The following is an 18,284-nucleotide window of genomic DNA, read 5'->3' on the forward strand; positions in this document are numbered from 1 at the left end:
GGTTAATGGTATAGACCTGCGACTGGCCACACACGATGAGGCCATTGGCGTTCTGAGACTCACCACCCAGCGTGTTAGCCTGTGTGTCTTTAGGCACCAGGAGGCCTACAGGGAGGAAGACCTGTGGGATGTCTTCAGCCTGGAGCTCAGGCCTGGTCCTGGAGAGGGGCTGGGCTTCACCACTGTGGGGAAGAGGTACAGTATATGTAACCATGTATAATGTTGTTTAGCAAATGAGGAACATCCTAATTATACTGTACTTTCAGGTATACCAGTCGGTCTACATTTGTACGTTCAAAATGTATGTTAAATGACATTGGACATTTTAATTCAAGCCTAGGTCATGCAAACTATAAAATGATGATGATGATGATGATGATATAAACAAGCAGCATAAATGCAACCGCACATTTCTGTCCTCTTGGACCTTGTGTCAATGAGAAATAATTTAAGCCCTGTGTTCGCTGAATTATAACACCGTATGAAAAAGTAAATGACACAGAACTGTCCCTTACCTCCAATTTACCCAGGATCCTCTTTTTGGTTGGTAAGTTTAAGTCTGTTAGTTAGTCGATTGAAATTTGCAGTATGCTTTTTACTTTTCAGCAGTTTTACAGCAAATCCAAAAAACAATTTAACTTGAACATGAAGGGTTTGTGATTATTATTATGTTTCGTTGAAGGTATGAGTTAACCTTAAACTAATTTCTGTTCTTCAAAATACCAATTACCCTTTAAAGCCTCCAAATCTCATTCGGCGAGGCGAAAATGTCCCAGATTCTCTAAGCATCCATCGCAATTTTAAAAAAAAGTTTCTCTTCAATGGAGTGTCTGATGGTAGCATTTGCTTGTATACATTACAGAAGGGAATATCATTTTTGTTGTTGAAGAATCAAGACAATTTTTATAATTATTATTTTTTTTTTAAGTAATTCAGTTCTCCAGTCAAGGGTGTATAATAATTAAATGTCTTTTATGTCACCAATTATGTAAAGGTAAACTCCCCTTTTCAAGTATCGTAAGAGGAGAGTGTTCTCTAGCGGTGAAGCCTTTTCCCAGATAGAGGTCAGGGGGTCATGTAAAAACAGAGGTGACAGAAACATAATGAAATCACACACCGTTACAGCTTCTACAATTCACCGTGAAGGGTTAGAGAACCAAGGCCATAGGGTCGAAACGCAGTGTGGAAGACAGACACTTTGCACATTACTTCCAAAGACCGTAGGCGTAGGTTTTAAAACAGCTTCATGTATTTGCACAATCAAGTGTGACATTATGCAAAACAGGCCGGCTCGCTGGGTCACATAATTCCTTCTATGAGCGCCGAACAGACGCTGTTTATTGACCTCTGTTTTCTTTCCCAACAGTAATGACACGGGCATCTTTGTGTCAGATGTCCTCAGAGGAGGCGTAGCAGATTCAGATGGCAGGCTGTTTCTAGGCGACCAAATTCTGTCAATCAATGGGGAGGACGTTCGCGCAGCATCGCAGGAACACGCACACAAGCTGCTGCAGGTCGGACACACTCACACAAACACACACACACATAGCGAGGTGTTGGATTTCATATGGAGTCAATCGTCTTGAGATATGTCACTTGGTTTCACAGAGTTGCAGCGGAGCAGTCCAGCTGGAGGTGGCTCGTTTTAAAGCTGGGCTGCAGTACTCACAGCAGAGCCAGGTACACAGTTTCACGTGGTTGTCTGTGTCTCATACATTCCAGGCTATTACAAGAGAATGTAGAACTATATTAGGAATTTAGATTTAGGTTTTTCTGTTTGTGTCTCTGGTTCAACTATTGCTCTCTTGCACTTTTTTTTTAACAATAGCACTTTGTGAATTTAGGAGTACCTTAAGTTTTGTTTTATCCAGAGCGAAGACTCGGAATGTTCCACACTCACCCCCCTGAGTGGATCAGATGCCTCCTTCGGCCACCAGAGGGAGACAGGTAACTAAACGTTGCCCTAAAGTGTTCTGAAAGAAAAACACATCCATATATTATTAATATAAATCTTCATTAATAAGAGTTGAATCATTGACACGTGTGTTTTACATGTTCAACTATTAAGTTGTACTGTAAAGAATGTTGTTAATCCTCTTAAAACTTTCATCTCTTTCACCTTCCACAGCATTTCAACACTACCCCGGCTTCAGAAAAGTGATAATACAAAGAGTAAGGCATAAAGTCTTGACTTAATAATCAGTATTTTAATCTTTTTATTTGTGCCACATATTGTCTTGGAGCACCTGACTTTCAATATCTTAATGGAGATTTTAAGAAAGTTGTTTTTTGATTGTCACTCCGAAGAGTTTTGTTCTTTTAGTCAAATGAGAAACTCCAATATACATACTGTATAAGCTACATAATAATAAAGAGTGTATGTTGTGTAAGGAACCTGCCATGTATTTTACCGCTATTGTCTCTTTATTACATGTGTGGTATCACTGCAGGGTCCATGTGATTCCCTGGGCATCAGCTTAGAAGGAGGAGTAGGCAGTCCCCATGACAACAAATCACTTTTTATAGCTGCCATGGATACCGATGGACTGGCTGCCAAAACAAGGCTATTACAGGTAGGGAGTGTCAATGTACGTACTGTATATGTGCCTCTGTGTGTGTGTGTGTGTGTGTGTGTGTGTGTGTGTGTGTGTGTGTGTGTGTGTGTGTGTGTGTGTGTGTGTGTGTGTGTGTGTGTGTGTGTGTGTGTGTGTGTGTGTGTGTGTGTGTGTGTGTGTGTTTGTACTAATCACATGGTAAGGGCTTTAACACCTGTCTGAGACAACCAATCAAAACTAACAAGGTTAATAGTGTAATGACTCGATTTTAAGTTGGTAGGCCTATTTGTACTATGACTGTGGGTAGAGGTAAAATGGAGGTCAAGCTTTATTCTGATGCATATCTATTAGCATGCTTTCACATGCATATACAGTATGTTGAGATAAATACCAATGTTTCAACAATGCAATCTGTCAAAAATACGCTATACAAATAATGCAATAGAATTGGTGGGTTCACTTGGTCTCCTCAATTTTACATAGAAATATAGCATCTTAAACAATATCATAGACATACAATACAAAACATAAAATATAGATTAAGGAAATGCCAAAATCTGAAATAAATATAATATCAAAATAGAGGCCTTTCCATTTGCATTTGAGTAGGAAAAGAAAACCACTAAAAGATTTTAAAAAATATATATAAATTAAAAGAAAGGAAATTGGATAAAGAAAGAAGAAAAAGAAAGGAGGGTTGTATGAAATCTTTAAAAGGAAAATGGGTAAGTTATGGTGGTGATTAGTTATGTAACAGTGTTGATTTAAAGGCAGGGTATGTCTCCAGGGAATTAATGTTCAGTAAGTCAATAAAATGTCCTCGCAACTGTAGACAAGTGTGTGTGTGTGTGTGTGTGTGTGTGTGTGTGTGTGTGTGTGTGTGTGTGTGTGTGTGTGTGTGTGTGTGTGTGTGTGTGTCAAACAGACAGGAGACAGGATCCTCACTATCAACGATGTGTCCGTGGAAGGAATGACTCGTATCCAAGCTGAGCTGCTGCTGAAGAACGCCAGCGGAGCCATCAGTCTGCAGGTAATGTGTCCCAGTGAGACGAGCAGTAGTTCATCTAAAGTGCAACATGAGGCACCAAGTTCCAATAACATTAACAGGGTTTTTTTTTGTTCAGTGTTGTTAGAGAAAGGCAATAATAGACCATAACCTGCTTCCCCCTAGGTCATTATCGCTTTTATATAAACTACCATGAGAGTATTTAAAATAAACTCAACTCAAACATCAAGTAAAAATCTAACAGTTTAATTTGTCCCTTCATTGTCAGTATTTGACAAGTAAATGCTACTCTGTCATTTTAGGACGATAGTGTGTCTGACACTGATTTATTAAGTCTATGAAAAGAGTTTATTTTGTATGAGAGGAAAAATAGGTACTCCTCAGAAATTGCATGCCAACTGATCTTGATTCATTATATAAATACATAAAATAAAAATAAAAGTATGCAAAGGTTTCATATTTGTATTACTCATGGCAGTATCATGACGAGTGTGAGGATGTTATTGAAGCAGAAGGATATATGATTATTTTCCAACTGGTTCAAGTTTATTAAAAGCTTTCAAAAAATATGTTTAACCTAATACTTTGTGTGTATTTGTGTGTGTTTGTCTCTAGGTGGCAGCAGGTGACAGTGGGAGCAGCACAATGGACCACAATGATGTGTGGGAGCGGTCGTCAGGGCAGCCCAGCAGCCTGTCCTCTGGTAACAACCTCTGGTAAGAATCATTTTCCTGACAGCCTCCTGTTGTTGTGCCATCTTACTTTGCCAACTTACTTCCCTGTCTGTCAAGCAAATGTGCTTTTGGCCAGTATTTGGCAGTTTTCAGCTAAAGTACCAAAATATTATTTTGATTGTGAAATCTGCACTTTACTTACTGAGCTTATCAAATATATCAGTATTTTAAAGATTTTAAATAAATAAGAAGATAGCAAATCAATGTGTTGTACAAACAACTAAAATGAACCCTTGTTTATTTTTTTTTATCAAGAGACATCAGTATATCAGTCTTAAAGTAAATCTGCTGCAGTGCAAAACAGGCAACTAAACCCCAAGGTTGCGCTTAATATATTGCACTGTAGTCCTGCTAACAAAACTCTGATATACAGTTACTCTGAGTTTTTTTCACAGTTAATCACCCTCTTTTTTATCTATTGTCTGTCATGTTGAGATGAGATGAGATACATACACAAAAACACACACAGACACACACAGACACACACACACACACACACACACACACATATATATATAAAAAAACTAGTCAGTGCAACACTTTATCTTAAAAAAAATAAAAATAAACATGCACACTCCCAGCCACACACCTACATTGATTTTGCACTCTATTCCCACAGTGCTCGCATGTATAAAACCATCACTCTTGAGAGAGGCGCGTCGGGCCTGGGCTTCAGCATCGTAGGAGGGTTCGGCAGCCCTCACGGAGACTTGCCCATCTACATCAAAACCGTCTTCAACAAGGTGAGAGAACTACCCATCGGGGGAGAAACCTTTCATGGGGGATCCTGGGATTTGGAATTTTAATCTCAGAACAGCGTGGGGTTTGAGTCACACAGGAAGACGTGTCTGTATTCATAGACTGCGAGACGAGAACGCAAAGGGAGCAAGTAGGAAGCCAAGCCTTATCAACTGCAAACGGCTTAAGGGGTTTTGAATAGCTGGTGATTGAGTAATGATTGTATATATGTAAAGTAACTGAAAAGATACAGTATACCCATTTACTGTACAGTGTTACTGCTATGGTATTACATAATCTAGCAATCCAGGGTTTTATATTAAACATGTGTTTAAAAAAAAGTTCTCTATTTCAATCAATTGACACTTTACCTTTGAGTTCTTACACCATGGTCTTTGTATTGTAAGTCCTGGTCCCTCAGTGCTGTGACAGTGGTGTAGATTAGTAAGATCTTGTGAAGGACTGGTCTCTCTGTTTCCCACAGGGGGCGGCGGTGGAGGATGGCAGACTCAAACGTGGAGACCAGATCATTGCTGTGAACGGAAGCTGTTTGGAGGGGGTGACTCACGCCCAAGCAGTGGACATCCTGAAGAAGACCAAGGGAACTGTAGTCCTGACTGTACTCTCCTGAGTCCTGCCGTGTTCTGTCACTTGTTACTATGTCTTTTTGCAAAGTAGCCCAGTAAAAATTATGTAGCTATTTGTGTACATTTGTCCATATTCAAGTTTTCGGAAGCTACCTCTAACTGCAAACACAGCCCGGTGTTGTGTTTACATTTATTCAATCTTTATTTAATCTCAAAGGATCATTCAGAGCAAGCTCTCATTTGCAATTACGTCTATCATGAATCTATTTGTATTCATACAAATAGGATGTAAAGCACCAAAACAGATATGAAATAAGCTAATGTCAGCATTGAGGATATACTGAGTTATCCTGTTCAAGTTTTTTTTTTTTATATTGTTATGCACTCATATGCATCACTACCCATGTAAACACATTCATGAATAAATTACCATACCCAAACCTCTGAATCTGTCAAGTCCAATAGAAACATCTCCAAAAAAAATGTCACATGTTATTTACTGCTGTTTCTAGACTTGTGTTCATTCAGAGCTAACCGCTCCTGAGTGGTGAACTCCTAAAGACCCAAAACATGCCAAGTGCTTCTGCCAATCTTTTGTATGGCAATAAGGTTTTAGGACATTTGCTTTGAATTTTGAATTTTTTTTTCTTTTATTCTTACATGTACGTATAAGCGTGTCGTGGTTGCTTGCATAATCAATGGATTGCAAGACATGTTGAGAAATAGCAATGATAACCACCTTATGTTAGATTTTTTTTTTAATTACCAGTTACTGTAGCAACATATTTATTGACTGATTCATTATTTATATCTGTTTTCATAATCTTTGACTTGATCTTCTTTTTTTTTTAGGACTTGAAGTATTGTCATAGTGTAATGTGCAATCTTTATTTAGAAACCATCACCATCGCTGTTTTATATGAATGTATTCATACTGTGATATTTATGATTTCCTGGCAGTCATTTATTTAAATTCATTCATATGTCAGCAGTCACAACGCAGGCATCTGTGGGTTTGACATGGTGTAACATTGTGTAACTGAATATGCTGTAAATGTTCTGAATAAATGTTGATTTGTTAGACTTTTGGATACACAAACTTTTCATCGATCCATTATTCCGTTCACTCACTTCCTCATTTGTGATGTAACTCTATGTTTAGTGTAACAGAGAAAAACAAGCAGCTGCCTCCAACATGGTCCTATTTTAATGAGGGGATAATAACAACCTAGAAATGGCTCTTGACTGAACCTCTGTGATGTCTCTCTGGAATAGTACTGAGCAGTATAAGTCGGTGGATATCACATTGTTTGACTTTCAAAGCCCACAGATGCCGACCGGGAAGAAGTGTTTGAGAAATATCTGAGATTCCTGAACTGTTAAAACAATGACGTCCGTGCCTGCAGTTACATTTTCTTTTAAGGGTATATGCAAGAATCACTTTAGCATTTTCTGCATATTTTTGCATCTATTTCCAAAACCAGTGATCTGAATTTTTTGCCTCAGAGATGTTTCACTGTTGTGGTTCCGCTGTCTGTCTGTCTGTCTGTCTGTCTGTCTGTCTGTCTGTCTCTCTCTTTCTTGTCTTTGTCAAACATGAATATAGTGTATATTCAGGATCAGTCAGGTTTAGTAGAGGTGCCTCGATGAAGTGTGTGTCACACATTAGCACTAAATAAGAAAGGGATAAGAAAGGCAACAGAAGAGTGGAGGAGGATTAGTTAGAGAAATACAACATGGTAGAGAAAGCTAGAGAAATGGGTCTGAAGTTACAGGACAAAGACGTTTTTCAACCTGAGTCAGAGAAACGCTGTGCCAATATTTTATTTTTTTTGTAAATGCGCTGATCTTTAACTTTAATTGTCGGGAGTTACTGGTGACAACTTGACAAACAATAGCATTTGCTCAAAAATGTCTCACTTAGAAAATAGGAGGCATCGGGGGAGATTCTTTTCTGGGGCCTCCACATTAATCAAAGCCATCTGTTCACATCGCAAGCTTTATTGAAACCCAGCCATCGCAGTCTGGTTTATCCTTCTCCACATGAGCGATTGCTTTGCCTAAAGGCTGGCAGGAATAGGGTTTTAAGATGGAGAAAAAGGCATTAATGCATTTTGTGCACTTCACCATGAGGTTTTTGTTTATTTTTTATTTTTTTATTTTTTACAATATGATAATTTAAAATGTAACTCTTATATCTGCTTTGGCATCTAAACACAAATCTGCATATTTTTAAGATGATGATTTTTTTATATTAAGTGAACTTCAATGCATTGCTCTTGTGGGAATAGCAGGGACGGACAGATGCATTGATATATCTTTTCTTCTCTTTCCTTTTAGCAAGAAAAGTTATCTGCTGGTTTTCACCACCAGACTCAAATTCCCTTCCCTTCAAACATTTATGAGGAATATGCGAGGAGCAGGCCACAGGCAAAGGGATATTTCCCACTCCACGGCCCCTCTATCCCTCTATTAAAAGCTACAGTGTATTGTGAGTGAGAGACTGCAATGCATTTATCAGCCCTTGAGAGAGAGACGACTTTAATGAGAGCACACTCGACATGAAAGGCACTAATGATCCTCTCTCCTGGGAGAGCGGCAGTGGCCAAATGATTGCTCTGTGTGTGACTGTCACTTCTATCCGCGGGACTGTATCTTTTTTTTTTTTGCTGTCTGTGTAACCTGCTGGTACAGAGAGAACAGCCAACTGATGGTGGATCCAAAAAATAAATACATCTCTAGCTCTTCTCCTTCCCCAGGAGATTCCTTTTCAAGATATCAGCCTGCACTGCAAAAATGCCAGTCCCAAGTAATTGAGTCCAGTGCTGACTTGTTCAAAGTAAGTTGAAAATATTCCATCAGGGAAATGTAACTATAGCCTACATAAGTTGTTAGTTGTTCTCAGTAAACGACAGTAATCAATTGGATGCAAGCAGTTCCATGTCAATACTGATTGGGGTTGTTACATGGAGAAGACCCTGATGGGGAAATTTGGTGCAGACTGCAGAGGCACACATATGTCATGCCATTTTATTCAGTGGAATAGCCTGAAGCAAGAAATAATTAGACACTGCCATACAGTTATAGTAGGGAGGCACTGTGTGACATGCCACATCATTTTATAAGAAAACCACCCTGCCTTATTAAAACAAAAGTATACGTCTAAATAATTTCAATCTTTTCAATGCAGATTATGAGGAGTTTTCTCTCTTTGACCCGTTCCTTTGGTTCAACTATGTTTCAGGCAAATCCGTACCCAAGATTTTACAAACTAGTGAGGCAATGGGTTTATGTAGCACTTCCCCCACTTAATAGTGTATTGTGCCTTGATGGAAAGACACTGGACAGTTTACAGTTGTTTGAGGGTTTAATGTGGTGTTTAGATTAAGAATTTGAGTGTAAGATCACACAGGTCATTGTTGAGTTAAGTTAAGTCAAGTTAAGTTAAGTATGATGTAATGAGTGAAATATGTGGCTATTGATGTCAAGGACATGACTTGTAAATTGAATCCTCCTCCTCTGGTCGCAGTAATGTTTTATATCCACAAGGAGGCGGTAAGTGTGCTGGTAATGAAGATGGAGACATTTGCATGGACTTAATCAAATCGATACAGCACATGGTTTGAATTGCTGCTGGTTTGCCTCAGGCCCAGCCAATGTTGTGCCTGCAGCAATAGGCCTCTAGTTTTTAAGACCTGCCTAGCATATCATTCACACAGTTACAGGACTAGATTAAGTGCAGCGATTAAAGGAACAGGAACACAAACCTGACATGACTGGTTGCCATTCATATTTCATATCGATGAACTTTTGTCATGCATAGCTGTATTGCCTGCTGTGTAACTAAAAGCTGAAACAGGCACACTACAAGCGAGAAATAGTCCTCCTCTATAGTATCTACCAATGGCAAGTTGCCCATTCGTTATACTGTATACTGAACTGCTGCAGGCAATCTGACTTCTTTGGGCTGCAGTCTGATCTCTTATGCTGTATGTGTATCTGACAGACTCTGCCAGCCAAATACAATGTATGGCAAAATAACACTGACACAGACACTCAAGAGTTCTGGGTTCAAAACCAGTTCGACTTTATTAGAAGAAGCGTAGGGGAATACAAAAAAAAGCAAAGCAAATGCATGTAAATGTTAAGGCCTCTCGGAAAGGAAAGACGGACTCATCAGACGACAGACTGTGACTTGCCCAATCTCCGGTCATCCTCCGAGTAGCGGCGGAAGGTTTCTCCCAGCAGAGGCTCCAGCGCCTCGGCAGAGTGGTAGGAGCGGGCGCGCACCGCACAGGCAATGACTCCGCCCACCACCGCCACCACCAGCACCGCGGCAACCACTGCTATGGTGATGATCTCAGACAGGGTGTAGGCACGGGCTGTGAACAAAAGAGAGAGAGTAAGGTCATCTTGGGTAATTTTTGTGTGTATGTGTGTGTGTGTGTGTGTGTGTGTGTGTGTGTGTGTGTGTGTGTGTGTGTGTGTGTGTGTGTGTGTGTGTGTGTGTGTGTGTGTGTGTGGGTTGCTGCTGCTGCTGCTGCTGCTGCTACTCACCTGGCCACTGGACCTCGTAGGAATATCCCAGGTTGGCTGGGGCCGAGACAAACATCTCAGCGTTGGTGACAGGTGGCCAAAAAGGCACCATGTTGAATCTCCGGTTGTGTCCAATGGGTGCGTTCTCCTCTGGGTAAACTATCTCACCTGAGAAAAATTAGGATGAGAAAAGAAAGAGGTTTATCCACCCACCTATTCATGAGTTATGTTCCTGTACCTGTATCTGCATCCTGCTCAGTGTGTGTGTGTGTGTGTGTGTGTGTGTGTGTGTGTGTGTGTGTGTGTGTGTGTGTGTGTGTGTGTGTGTGTGTACGAGTGTGTGTGTGTGTACGAGTGTGTACGAGTGTGTGTGTGTGTGTACGTGTGTGTGTGTGTGTGTTACCTGGCTGGTGCCTGCCAAGCCACTCGTCAAAGATTGCGTCGGTGAAGGTGTGCAGCAGGACAAAGATGGGATCGTTGGGTGAGAGGTGAGTCTGTCCTCCTGTCCCGTTGAGGAAGAGGTGAGCCAGGTTGTGGAGGCTGCGGATCACAGGATCATACGTCCCCTGGGGGGCGCTGTAGCCTGGAAAATACCCAACAATGAAAAGCCATTAAAGGACAAGTAAGTGATATGGTCCTTCTAGCTAACTTCCTGTCAGTGACTGCAGTTAGCAGTCCCCTCCCTCGTTGCAACGTCACCATCACATGAGCACACAGCCCTATTCGTCAGATAGTGCCGCAATGGAGAGCAGCAGCAGCACAGAGACCCGGCTCTTTTTAGAGCTCTGTCTCCTGATTGGATAAAAACGAGCGGGATACTCAAAATTTTATCTGGCAATTACTGCAAAGCTAAATGACTGGGAGACCCGTATTATGAAATGGCATACTGTTTAAGTGATTGCTGTATGAGTATAGTGTGATTCAACATTTCTATTAAGGAAAAAATATCACTTACTTCTCCTTTAAACGAAAGCTCTGATTTACCAAAGTTAGGAACAACAAATGCTGTGTTGGTGCTACGCACAAGTGCATGTGGGTGCAGGGTCCAGTGTGTTTTTTTGGAGATGTGTGTGTGTGTGTGTGTGTGTGTGTGTGTGTGTGTGTGTGCGTGCGTGCGTGCGTGCGTGGGTGTATTTGGCTTCGTATGTGTGTCCGTGCAGCATGTGTCTGTGTGTCAGCAGCTCGATAGCCTCAGCTAAGCTGGACTGAACCTGAACAACATCCTCCTTTTCTTTGGTTAAGAGGAGGATTATATATCTTAAGCGCTTCGCTGCTTTGCTTCTGACCCGTGACGCACCACTGACTGCGCACCTTCAATGGTGTTCCTGAAGCTCTCAGAAGAGGTGGAGTAGTAAGGCGGAGTGTCGAAGGTGTTGAGCTCCAAACAGTCCAACACATCCTTGGGCTCTGGCAGCCTCTGCACCATGGGCCGAGCCACGTTCCCAGCCGGGTTCCTCCTGATGGGACTGGTCTCTGTGCCTGGTGGGTGATAAGAACAGGAGCCCAAGGTGAAAGATAATCCAACCTCAAGGCAATGCAATTACCTCTACACACAGATAAGAGTTACATTCTGTTGATGAAATAAACAGTCAGATTGTAGTTCTGTAGACTCAAGCCATTGGTCCCCACAGATATGGGAGGAAAGTTGATGTTGGAAATGTTGTATTATTTACTTTCTAATTCTGTGTGCTGCTGGGAGTCTAGACTAGTTTGAAGAGTCTTAAACATGACAGGGTGCCAAGTTTTCTTTTTTCATTATTCATTATGAGTCAACAGAACTGAGAGAGTGAGAGCCCTTTGAGTAGACTAACATTTTTTTTTTTCCTTTTGTGAGCGTGATCCCTTTCTTTCTCTTTTGGCGCTTTCTCTTTCGCATGTGAACGCTCACACACACACACACACACACACACACACGCGCGCGACATACGAGCACATTAAACAGAAGGCTACATAACCGAGTTGTCTGTCTGTTTGAAGATTATTCCCTCAGATCAAAAGAGCAAGTAGACTAGATTCCTGTCTTCAACAGGCACATGCACAAATGAGGCAACCCCCTTTAACCCATTTAAGGGGCTGTTGCTTGTTGACGCAGGAAATACCAGGCCTGTCATGACTCTCCAAGGGGATTAATAAGACACATAATCACTCACACGTCGGCCACTCACATGTTTTACCTGTCACCAAATTCCTAAAATCCTATTAATATACATACGCTGTTGCTATAAAAGGACCCCCACCTAGACCCCACCCACCCCCAAATGGGTTTATATCAGAGCATTACAATTGACAATGTTCTATTGTTCCACAATACCAGATGAAAATTGCTTTAAATTTGGAGCCTTTGAAAAACGGTAGTGATTAAGGGTTATAATCTGGTGCCAGTGTAGAATGAGATCCAATCCCTACAAATCTGATCACCTAAAATCCTGGCTTATTGCGGTGTTACACAGTGTTGCTTTATATTCTAGTATAAAACCCGCTTCAACCATTGGGGAATTAACTCTTGTGTTCTGATGTCTGCTATTAAGAACAATGTTTCAAAACCCAGTGTTTTAAGAGGCTGTGTGTACAGTACTGTGGACGCACACGCACTACATCAACTCAGAAGAAAAAGTTGTTTCACAGGTCGTCTAGTTTTTCGAACAAACTGTAGTAATGGCCATGAGCAATAGCCAATGCAGCACAACAGCTGTGAGGTGTTATTTATAGCGGCTTATGTTCTACATGCTCCCCTTTATGAGCTCTTTGCCCTCTTTTTCTGATGCAGCTGAGACTATGCTGTATATCAATGCCGCTCTCTTTTGCACGGCGTGGTATTTGTGGATTATTATATATATATATATATATATATATATATATATTTATATTCTTTTTTTCTCACAGAAGCAGTCCTTTCTTACCATTGCAGACGGTGCCAAAAGTGTCATAGTCCTCCACGCTCTCACAGATGACCCTCCACTGGGAGAAGACAGAGTTGGAGCTGATGCCGCTGATGTCGAAGGAGCTCCGGGATCCCAGCAGGTCATCGGTGCAGATGTCGCACTCGCTCCCTCCGATGGCAAAGTTCCAGTAGGGCAGGGCAAAGGTGGGCTCGCCAAGCATGTCCTGCAATACGGCATATGTAATGAAAGGGACAAGGGTTCACAGATGGATCAGTTTTTCCTGTAGGATATCCCCCTGCTCTCTTTCTCTCTCTCTCTCTCTCTCTCTCTCTCTCTCTCTCTCTCCATCTCTTCAAATCCCTGCACTCCTTTTCATCTCATTTCATTCATTCTTCATTTATTTTCTTCTTTAATTCAAACAGATATAGAACATGAAATATAAAGCAGGTGTGATACAGCATAATACAATAATAAAAAACACAAAACAAAATTATTATAAACAATACTTCAAGGTGCATTATGTAACTTTGGGTTTGTCAGATAAGTGAACATATTCTAAGGTATAGTCTCATAACTGTATAAACAAACCTTCCTCACAGGGAAACTAGATCCCAGGTATTCTGTTTGAAGTTAGAAAGCTTCCTCAAAAGTTACTGTTTAACTGTTGTTGTTGTTGTTGGTGGTGGTGGTGGTGGTGTATACAGCAGCAGGGCCCGCAGTTTGGTTTACTGGCGTATTCTGATTTTATAGGTTTGGTTCAAGGTGCCTCAAAATAATTGATATTTGATGTGTGATGCTGGAACTATTCAATAATATGAACGACATGAAGAGTAAATGTGTGTTTTGTAAAAGTAAATGCAGGCTCTGAAAATATAAACAAATCTTTCCTTCTCATGAAACTGCATAGTGCACCTTTAAATAATACATTTATCTCATCATCCCATCAGGCCTCTTCTACTGTATCTGCTTCCACTTTTCCTCTCCACTACTCCCCTCTTTCTCCCTCCATGCCTCCCTTATTCCCTCCCTTCCTTCCCTCTAATCACCTGCATGTCTCTTTCCAGTTGCAGAAGGTGAAAGCGGTGCCAGGTGACGAACCCGGGGCCCTCGTGAGAGAAGTCCACCCCTCCAAAGCTGGTCTGGCCCGGCCCCAGGAAGGTCTTACTGACAGAGTAGTAGTGGCTCCAAACAAAGTAGTTGTAAATGGTGATGTTCTCAAACTGTGGGGTGTTGCCATCAGGCCCCATCACTTCCTGGTACCTACAGATGAGGAAGCAAATTCACTTTGTGTAATTCTCTGCCTGCACGCTCTATGCTCTAACTTGACCTGTTTGTCCTCTCATTTTTCCAAGCAGAAACACTTTTATCTCCACTATATTTTATTTCTGTGTCCAGCTATCTATAGGGGAACATGGTGTCAAATGTAATAAGTCCTGTACCGAAGATATTTTTTAGCTTTGGCCATTAATGTACTGCAGTAGAAGACATTTCATTTTTCTTAATAGGAGGTTTAAAATTGTTCTTCTGTCTGAAGCGGAGAATTGCTTCAAAAAAGTAATGTACTAATCCTCCACTGACTGGGAAAGGAGGTTATTCACAGATCCATGTAATGTTACTTGGAGGATTATGAATCCCTTTACTCCTGGTGCTTAAACTGATAAGTTGCTTTTCCACCTGCAGCCTCATCCGTAAAGGCTGCCGTGAGAACATTTCTATGGTTTCACTGATTTTAAAAGCACAGCATGGGTTCACCCACATGGCTATATTGCTGAACCTTTAACTGCCAGACGTAGTCAGACTCAGCCAGCCAGTCTGGATAGAGGTATAATTCTTTCTTTGTTATTATTTCATTAAAATCAGTTTAATGTTTGTAGCAGTATTTTTATTTGAAAGAATATTTAAAAAAGAAAAAAAAGTGTACAGAATGATTGGAATAATGTAGTTGTTGGTATGCTTATGTGTATGTACCGTCGTGTACAGATGACCAGGTCGGGGTGGACAGTCCTCTTAGCTTGGTCCAAAGCATTCACAAATGCCTGCTTATCAGCGGTGCTCATCAGCATGATATTCCTCCTGACTGGAGTGAGGTTAATGTTGTGGAGAAAAGAAAAGGGGCAGTAAACAACAAGAGGTTGTTAGGGTTTATGAGGAACAAAGGAAGAGAGGAAGAAAGAACAATGTGATTCAAAATTACTATCACCATTCTCTTTCCTTAAGGTGCTACGAGGAACTTTTAAATATTTCTAATGTTTCCTCTGATGATCATAAATGACATGTAACAGCAAACGAGACCACCAGTGCAAAGAATGCTATTTTCACATAGTTTTTCTTAATGCCTTTGTCATGTCTACGTTAGTCTCGCAAAGCCAGACCAACCTACGTCTACGCTCACCCAGGGACAACAGCTGGGGTAGTAAAAACACCACCACTTTTGTCCAAAGGGGGTGCAAGAATGAACAACAACTGTATGTTCCTCGGAGCACCTTTAACAATAAATGCTGCCTTCATCCCCTCAGCTTCTAAGTCTTTGAGGCCTAATACTACTAAGACCTGGCAGTACGAGATAGACATTGAATCTATAGGTTGCCTGCGCTGCATGGCTTTTTGGATCAGGATCATTTTTTGTTCTCTTACCCACAGAGATCCTCTCATCACAGTTCGGCCCAGTCAGCCCGTGGCGACATCGGCCACAGTTGTAGCCGCTGAAGTTGCCGTTGCACTGGCAGGTGCGGTTGAAGAATCTCAGCGGCCACCTCTCCCTGTCGTCCCGCCCGGCGTAAGGGTACTGCGGGCCGTGGCGTCGGTTGTCCGCGGCGATAGTCACGCATTGGCCTCTGCCCGTGCTGGAGCCGCACTCGTCTGCCGCCGCCCCGGTGGGAGACGGGCAGCACTGGCCGCTCTGCAGACCCGCCGGGGTCACACACTCCCGGGGGAACTGCGCCAGTGTGCGGCTGGCACACAGCGTCACCACCAGGAAAATCGCTCTCCACATGCTGCTCATAAATCAAGAGTAGAAGAAGATATTTTCAAAATGCGTTATCTTGTTTTATATGCATCAGGTGAGTTGTATGGGAGAATAAAGCGGATAAAAAAGACAGCGTTTAAAGACATTCTTCACAAGTTGAGAATTTTTCTGCAAATTATCCATCCCTCCATCCTTTTTCTAAACCACTTATCATGCTCAGGGTTATAAGAGGGCCGGACTACTCTATCCCCTGCACACATTTTGGTGAGATGAAGAGCAGAAATTCAACACACTGCAGACACACTCTTCAATTAAGCTCAAGCCCCACTCACTCGGTTTGTGTTCTCCTGTTAAAGCCAATTGTCTTAATGTTATTCCGAAAACCTCACTTTTCACACGCCCCTGAAGGCACTGTGAAGCACTATTCATAATTTACAAAGCCATTAGCTTTCAACTCTTACAAGTTTGGAATAATTTTCAACGATATATATAATAAAACTTGTGAAGCTCATTGATTAGGGATGAATGAGGAATGAATGAAGAGGTGGCCAACAATGTGATGGGAGCAATTATTTTACAAGTGACCACGGACAACTGCCAAAGAAAAGCTACCAATTAAAATAGGAAGAAACTTGGAAAATGCATATCTTATGCAGGGATCATTCATATTATTAAATATTGCACAACTCAGACATTGTAAACAGCTAGTGCAAATGGGCTGCTATGTGGCAATCGGTTATATCTGAAATAAAATTAGATTTTCAACCTCTTACTTCAAAAAATAATTTTTTTATTACATTTTTTGCTAAATGTTTACTACACATAATGATACCGATAACAAATGAATACAGTGCAGGGAGAGGCAACAACTAAGTGTGCTTAGTTAAAGCATCCACCTAAATGATTTTAATTTAAATATACATTTGACTAATTTCACTTTCAGTTTGTAAACACACAAGACTTATTGCGTACCACAGTTCATTCATTATGTGAAAAAGTGTCATTGTAATGTGTTTCCCTACCTCTGACTGTGCGTGCTGCTCCTCTCTGTCTGCAGAACTGTTGCCCCCCCAAGAGTCGGCCCATTTCCCTCTTTTGGCTTAAATAGCTATTGAGCGCATGACCAGGCCTTTGTGGATTTTGTGTAAGCGCACACACACACACACACACACACACACACACACACACACACACACACACACACACACACACACACACACACACACAGTAGACACACAGTACACATGGATACACTTGAGGTTTCAAGCGCCTTCTCAAACAATCATTCACATGCCTTGTGATCCCAGTCTCCTAACACACTAACAAAATAAAAAAAAACTCAACTGGAAAATTGCATTCATGTTCAAGTCACACAAATAAGCTGATACACAACTTGGTGGAGGCATTCAGGTAGATTCTTGAATCCTTTTTTTTCACAAATGAGTAATTTGTTCCATCTTGTTCTTTATTTTTGGTTTCAAATCATCAACATTTCCTAAAACCTTCCCGTGCAGGGTAACTACAGAACAATCAACACTGGAGGCAAGAAGAGAAGAAAAAATTTAAACATTCTCATTTTAATTTGGTACTGCTCAAATCACAAATGACGATACAAAGGTCAGGAATTATGTAGAGTGAAAAATCGAATCAAGTTTTAAACTCCATCTAAATAATGCAAGTTCAACCTTTTCCTAGGCTAGTGTTGTACATTTTAATGAGACGCCATATATGGTTGTCCATGATACCGCGGCAGCACTATGGGAATAACTTGTACTGAATTGCTGACAAAATGTGAAAATCGTTCATACCCACTGCCCGTTTAACAATCTTTTTCAACAGCTTTGTACAGCATGACTGATGTGGTCAGTCTGAAAAAAAAAAACATTTCTTAACAATTTTTGTTCGAGCCTAAAGAGCTTACAGAAAAATCAAACTAGATCTGTAACATTATCACAATTACACACACTCACATACATGCACATGAGTTTTTACAACATGCCCGTTCACTCATTCACACAAGTGTGCTCACCTGTCAATGCACACTCCTACTTTCACACATTCACATGTGTCAAATGTGTTGATGTTATCTCTTGCTTTCATTTCACACACACTTACACACTCTCTCTCTCACACACACACACACACACACAGACGGACAGACAGTCAGAAACACCAAATAACAATGTGTTACATAGTACAGTAGTAATAACAGTCAGAATCCAAGGCAGTCTGTGTTGGGTTGGTTAAGAGTTGGAGAATTTAAGGGTAATTCATTGGGTGT

The 18,284-nt window shown here is 41.1% G+C and overlaps 2 protein-coding genes across 2 annotated transcripts in view; one reads left to right on the plus strand and one right to left on the minus strand.

Annotated features, from left to right (window-relative positions):
• Window positions 1–5,664, plus strand: part of LOC307251437 (multiple PDZ domain protein) — a gene marked incomplete at both ends in the record, with an annotated part of 39,584 nt that extends 33,920 nt beyond the window's left edge. The window contains 10 exons of the mRNA XM_080028808.1: window positions 2–195; window positions 1,367–1,514; window positions 1,609–1,680; window positions 1,872–1,947; window positions 2,129–2,157; window positions 2,451–2,573; window positions 3,481–3,585; window positions 4,177–4,277; window positions 4,915–5,038; window positions 5,518–5,664. Of these exons, the coding sequence (XP_079884934.1) occupies window positions 2–195; window positions 1,367–1,514; window positions 1,609–1,680; window positions 1,872–1,947; window positions 2,129–2,157; window positions 2,451–2,573; window positions 3,481–3,585; window positions 4,177–4,277; window positions 4,915–5,038; window positions 5,518–5,664 (1,119 nt within the window). The remainder of the gene's footprint in view (window position 1; window positions 196–1,366; window positions 1,515–1,608; window positions 1,681–1,871; window positions 1,948–2,128; window positions 2,158–2,450; window positions 2,574–3,480; window positions 3,586–4,176; window positions 4,278–4,914; window positions 5,039–5,517) is intronic.
• A 4,045-nt stretch (window positions 5,665–9,709) lies between these two features.
• Window positions 9,710–17,088, minus strand: tyrp1b (tyrosinase-related protein 1b). The gene is made up of 9 exons (XM_080029645.1): window positions 17,026–17,088; window positions 15,673–16,031; window positions 15,007–15,115; window positions 14,085–14,298; window positions 13,057–13,261; window positions 11,468–11,635; window positions 10,560–10,739; window positions 10,178–10,324; window positions 9,710–10,002 (listed from the first exon to the last, which is right to left on the minus strand). The coding sequence occupies exons 2-9, from the start codon at window positions 16,028–16,030 to the stop codon at window positions 9,797–9,799; spliced, it is 1,587 nt and encodes a 528-aa protein (XP_079885771.1). The 5' UTR covers window position 16,031; window positions 17,026–17,088; the 3' UTR covers window positions 9,710–9,796.
• Between the last annotated feature and the right edge of the window lie 1,196 nt (window positions 17,089–18,284).

The sequence above is a fragment of the Ammodytes marinus genome (assembly GCF_949987685.1).
Source record: "Ammodytes marinus genome assembly, chromosome: 6".
NCBI classification, from domain to species: domain Eukaryota; kingdom Metazoa; phylum Chordata; class Actinopteri; order Uranoscopiformes; family Ammodytidae; genus Ammodytes; species Ammodytes marinus.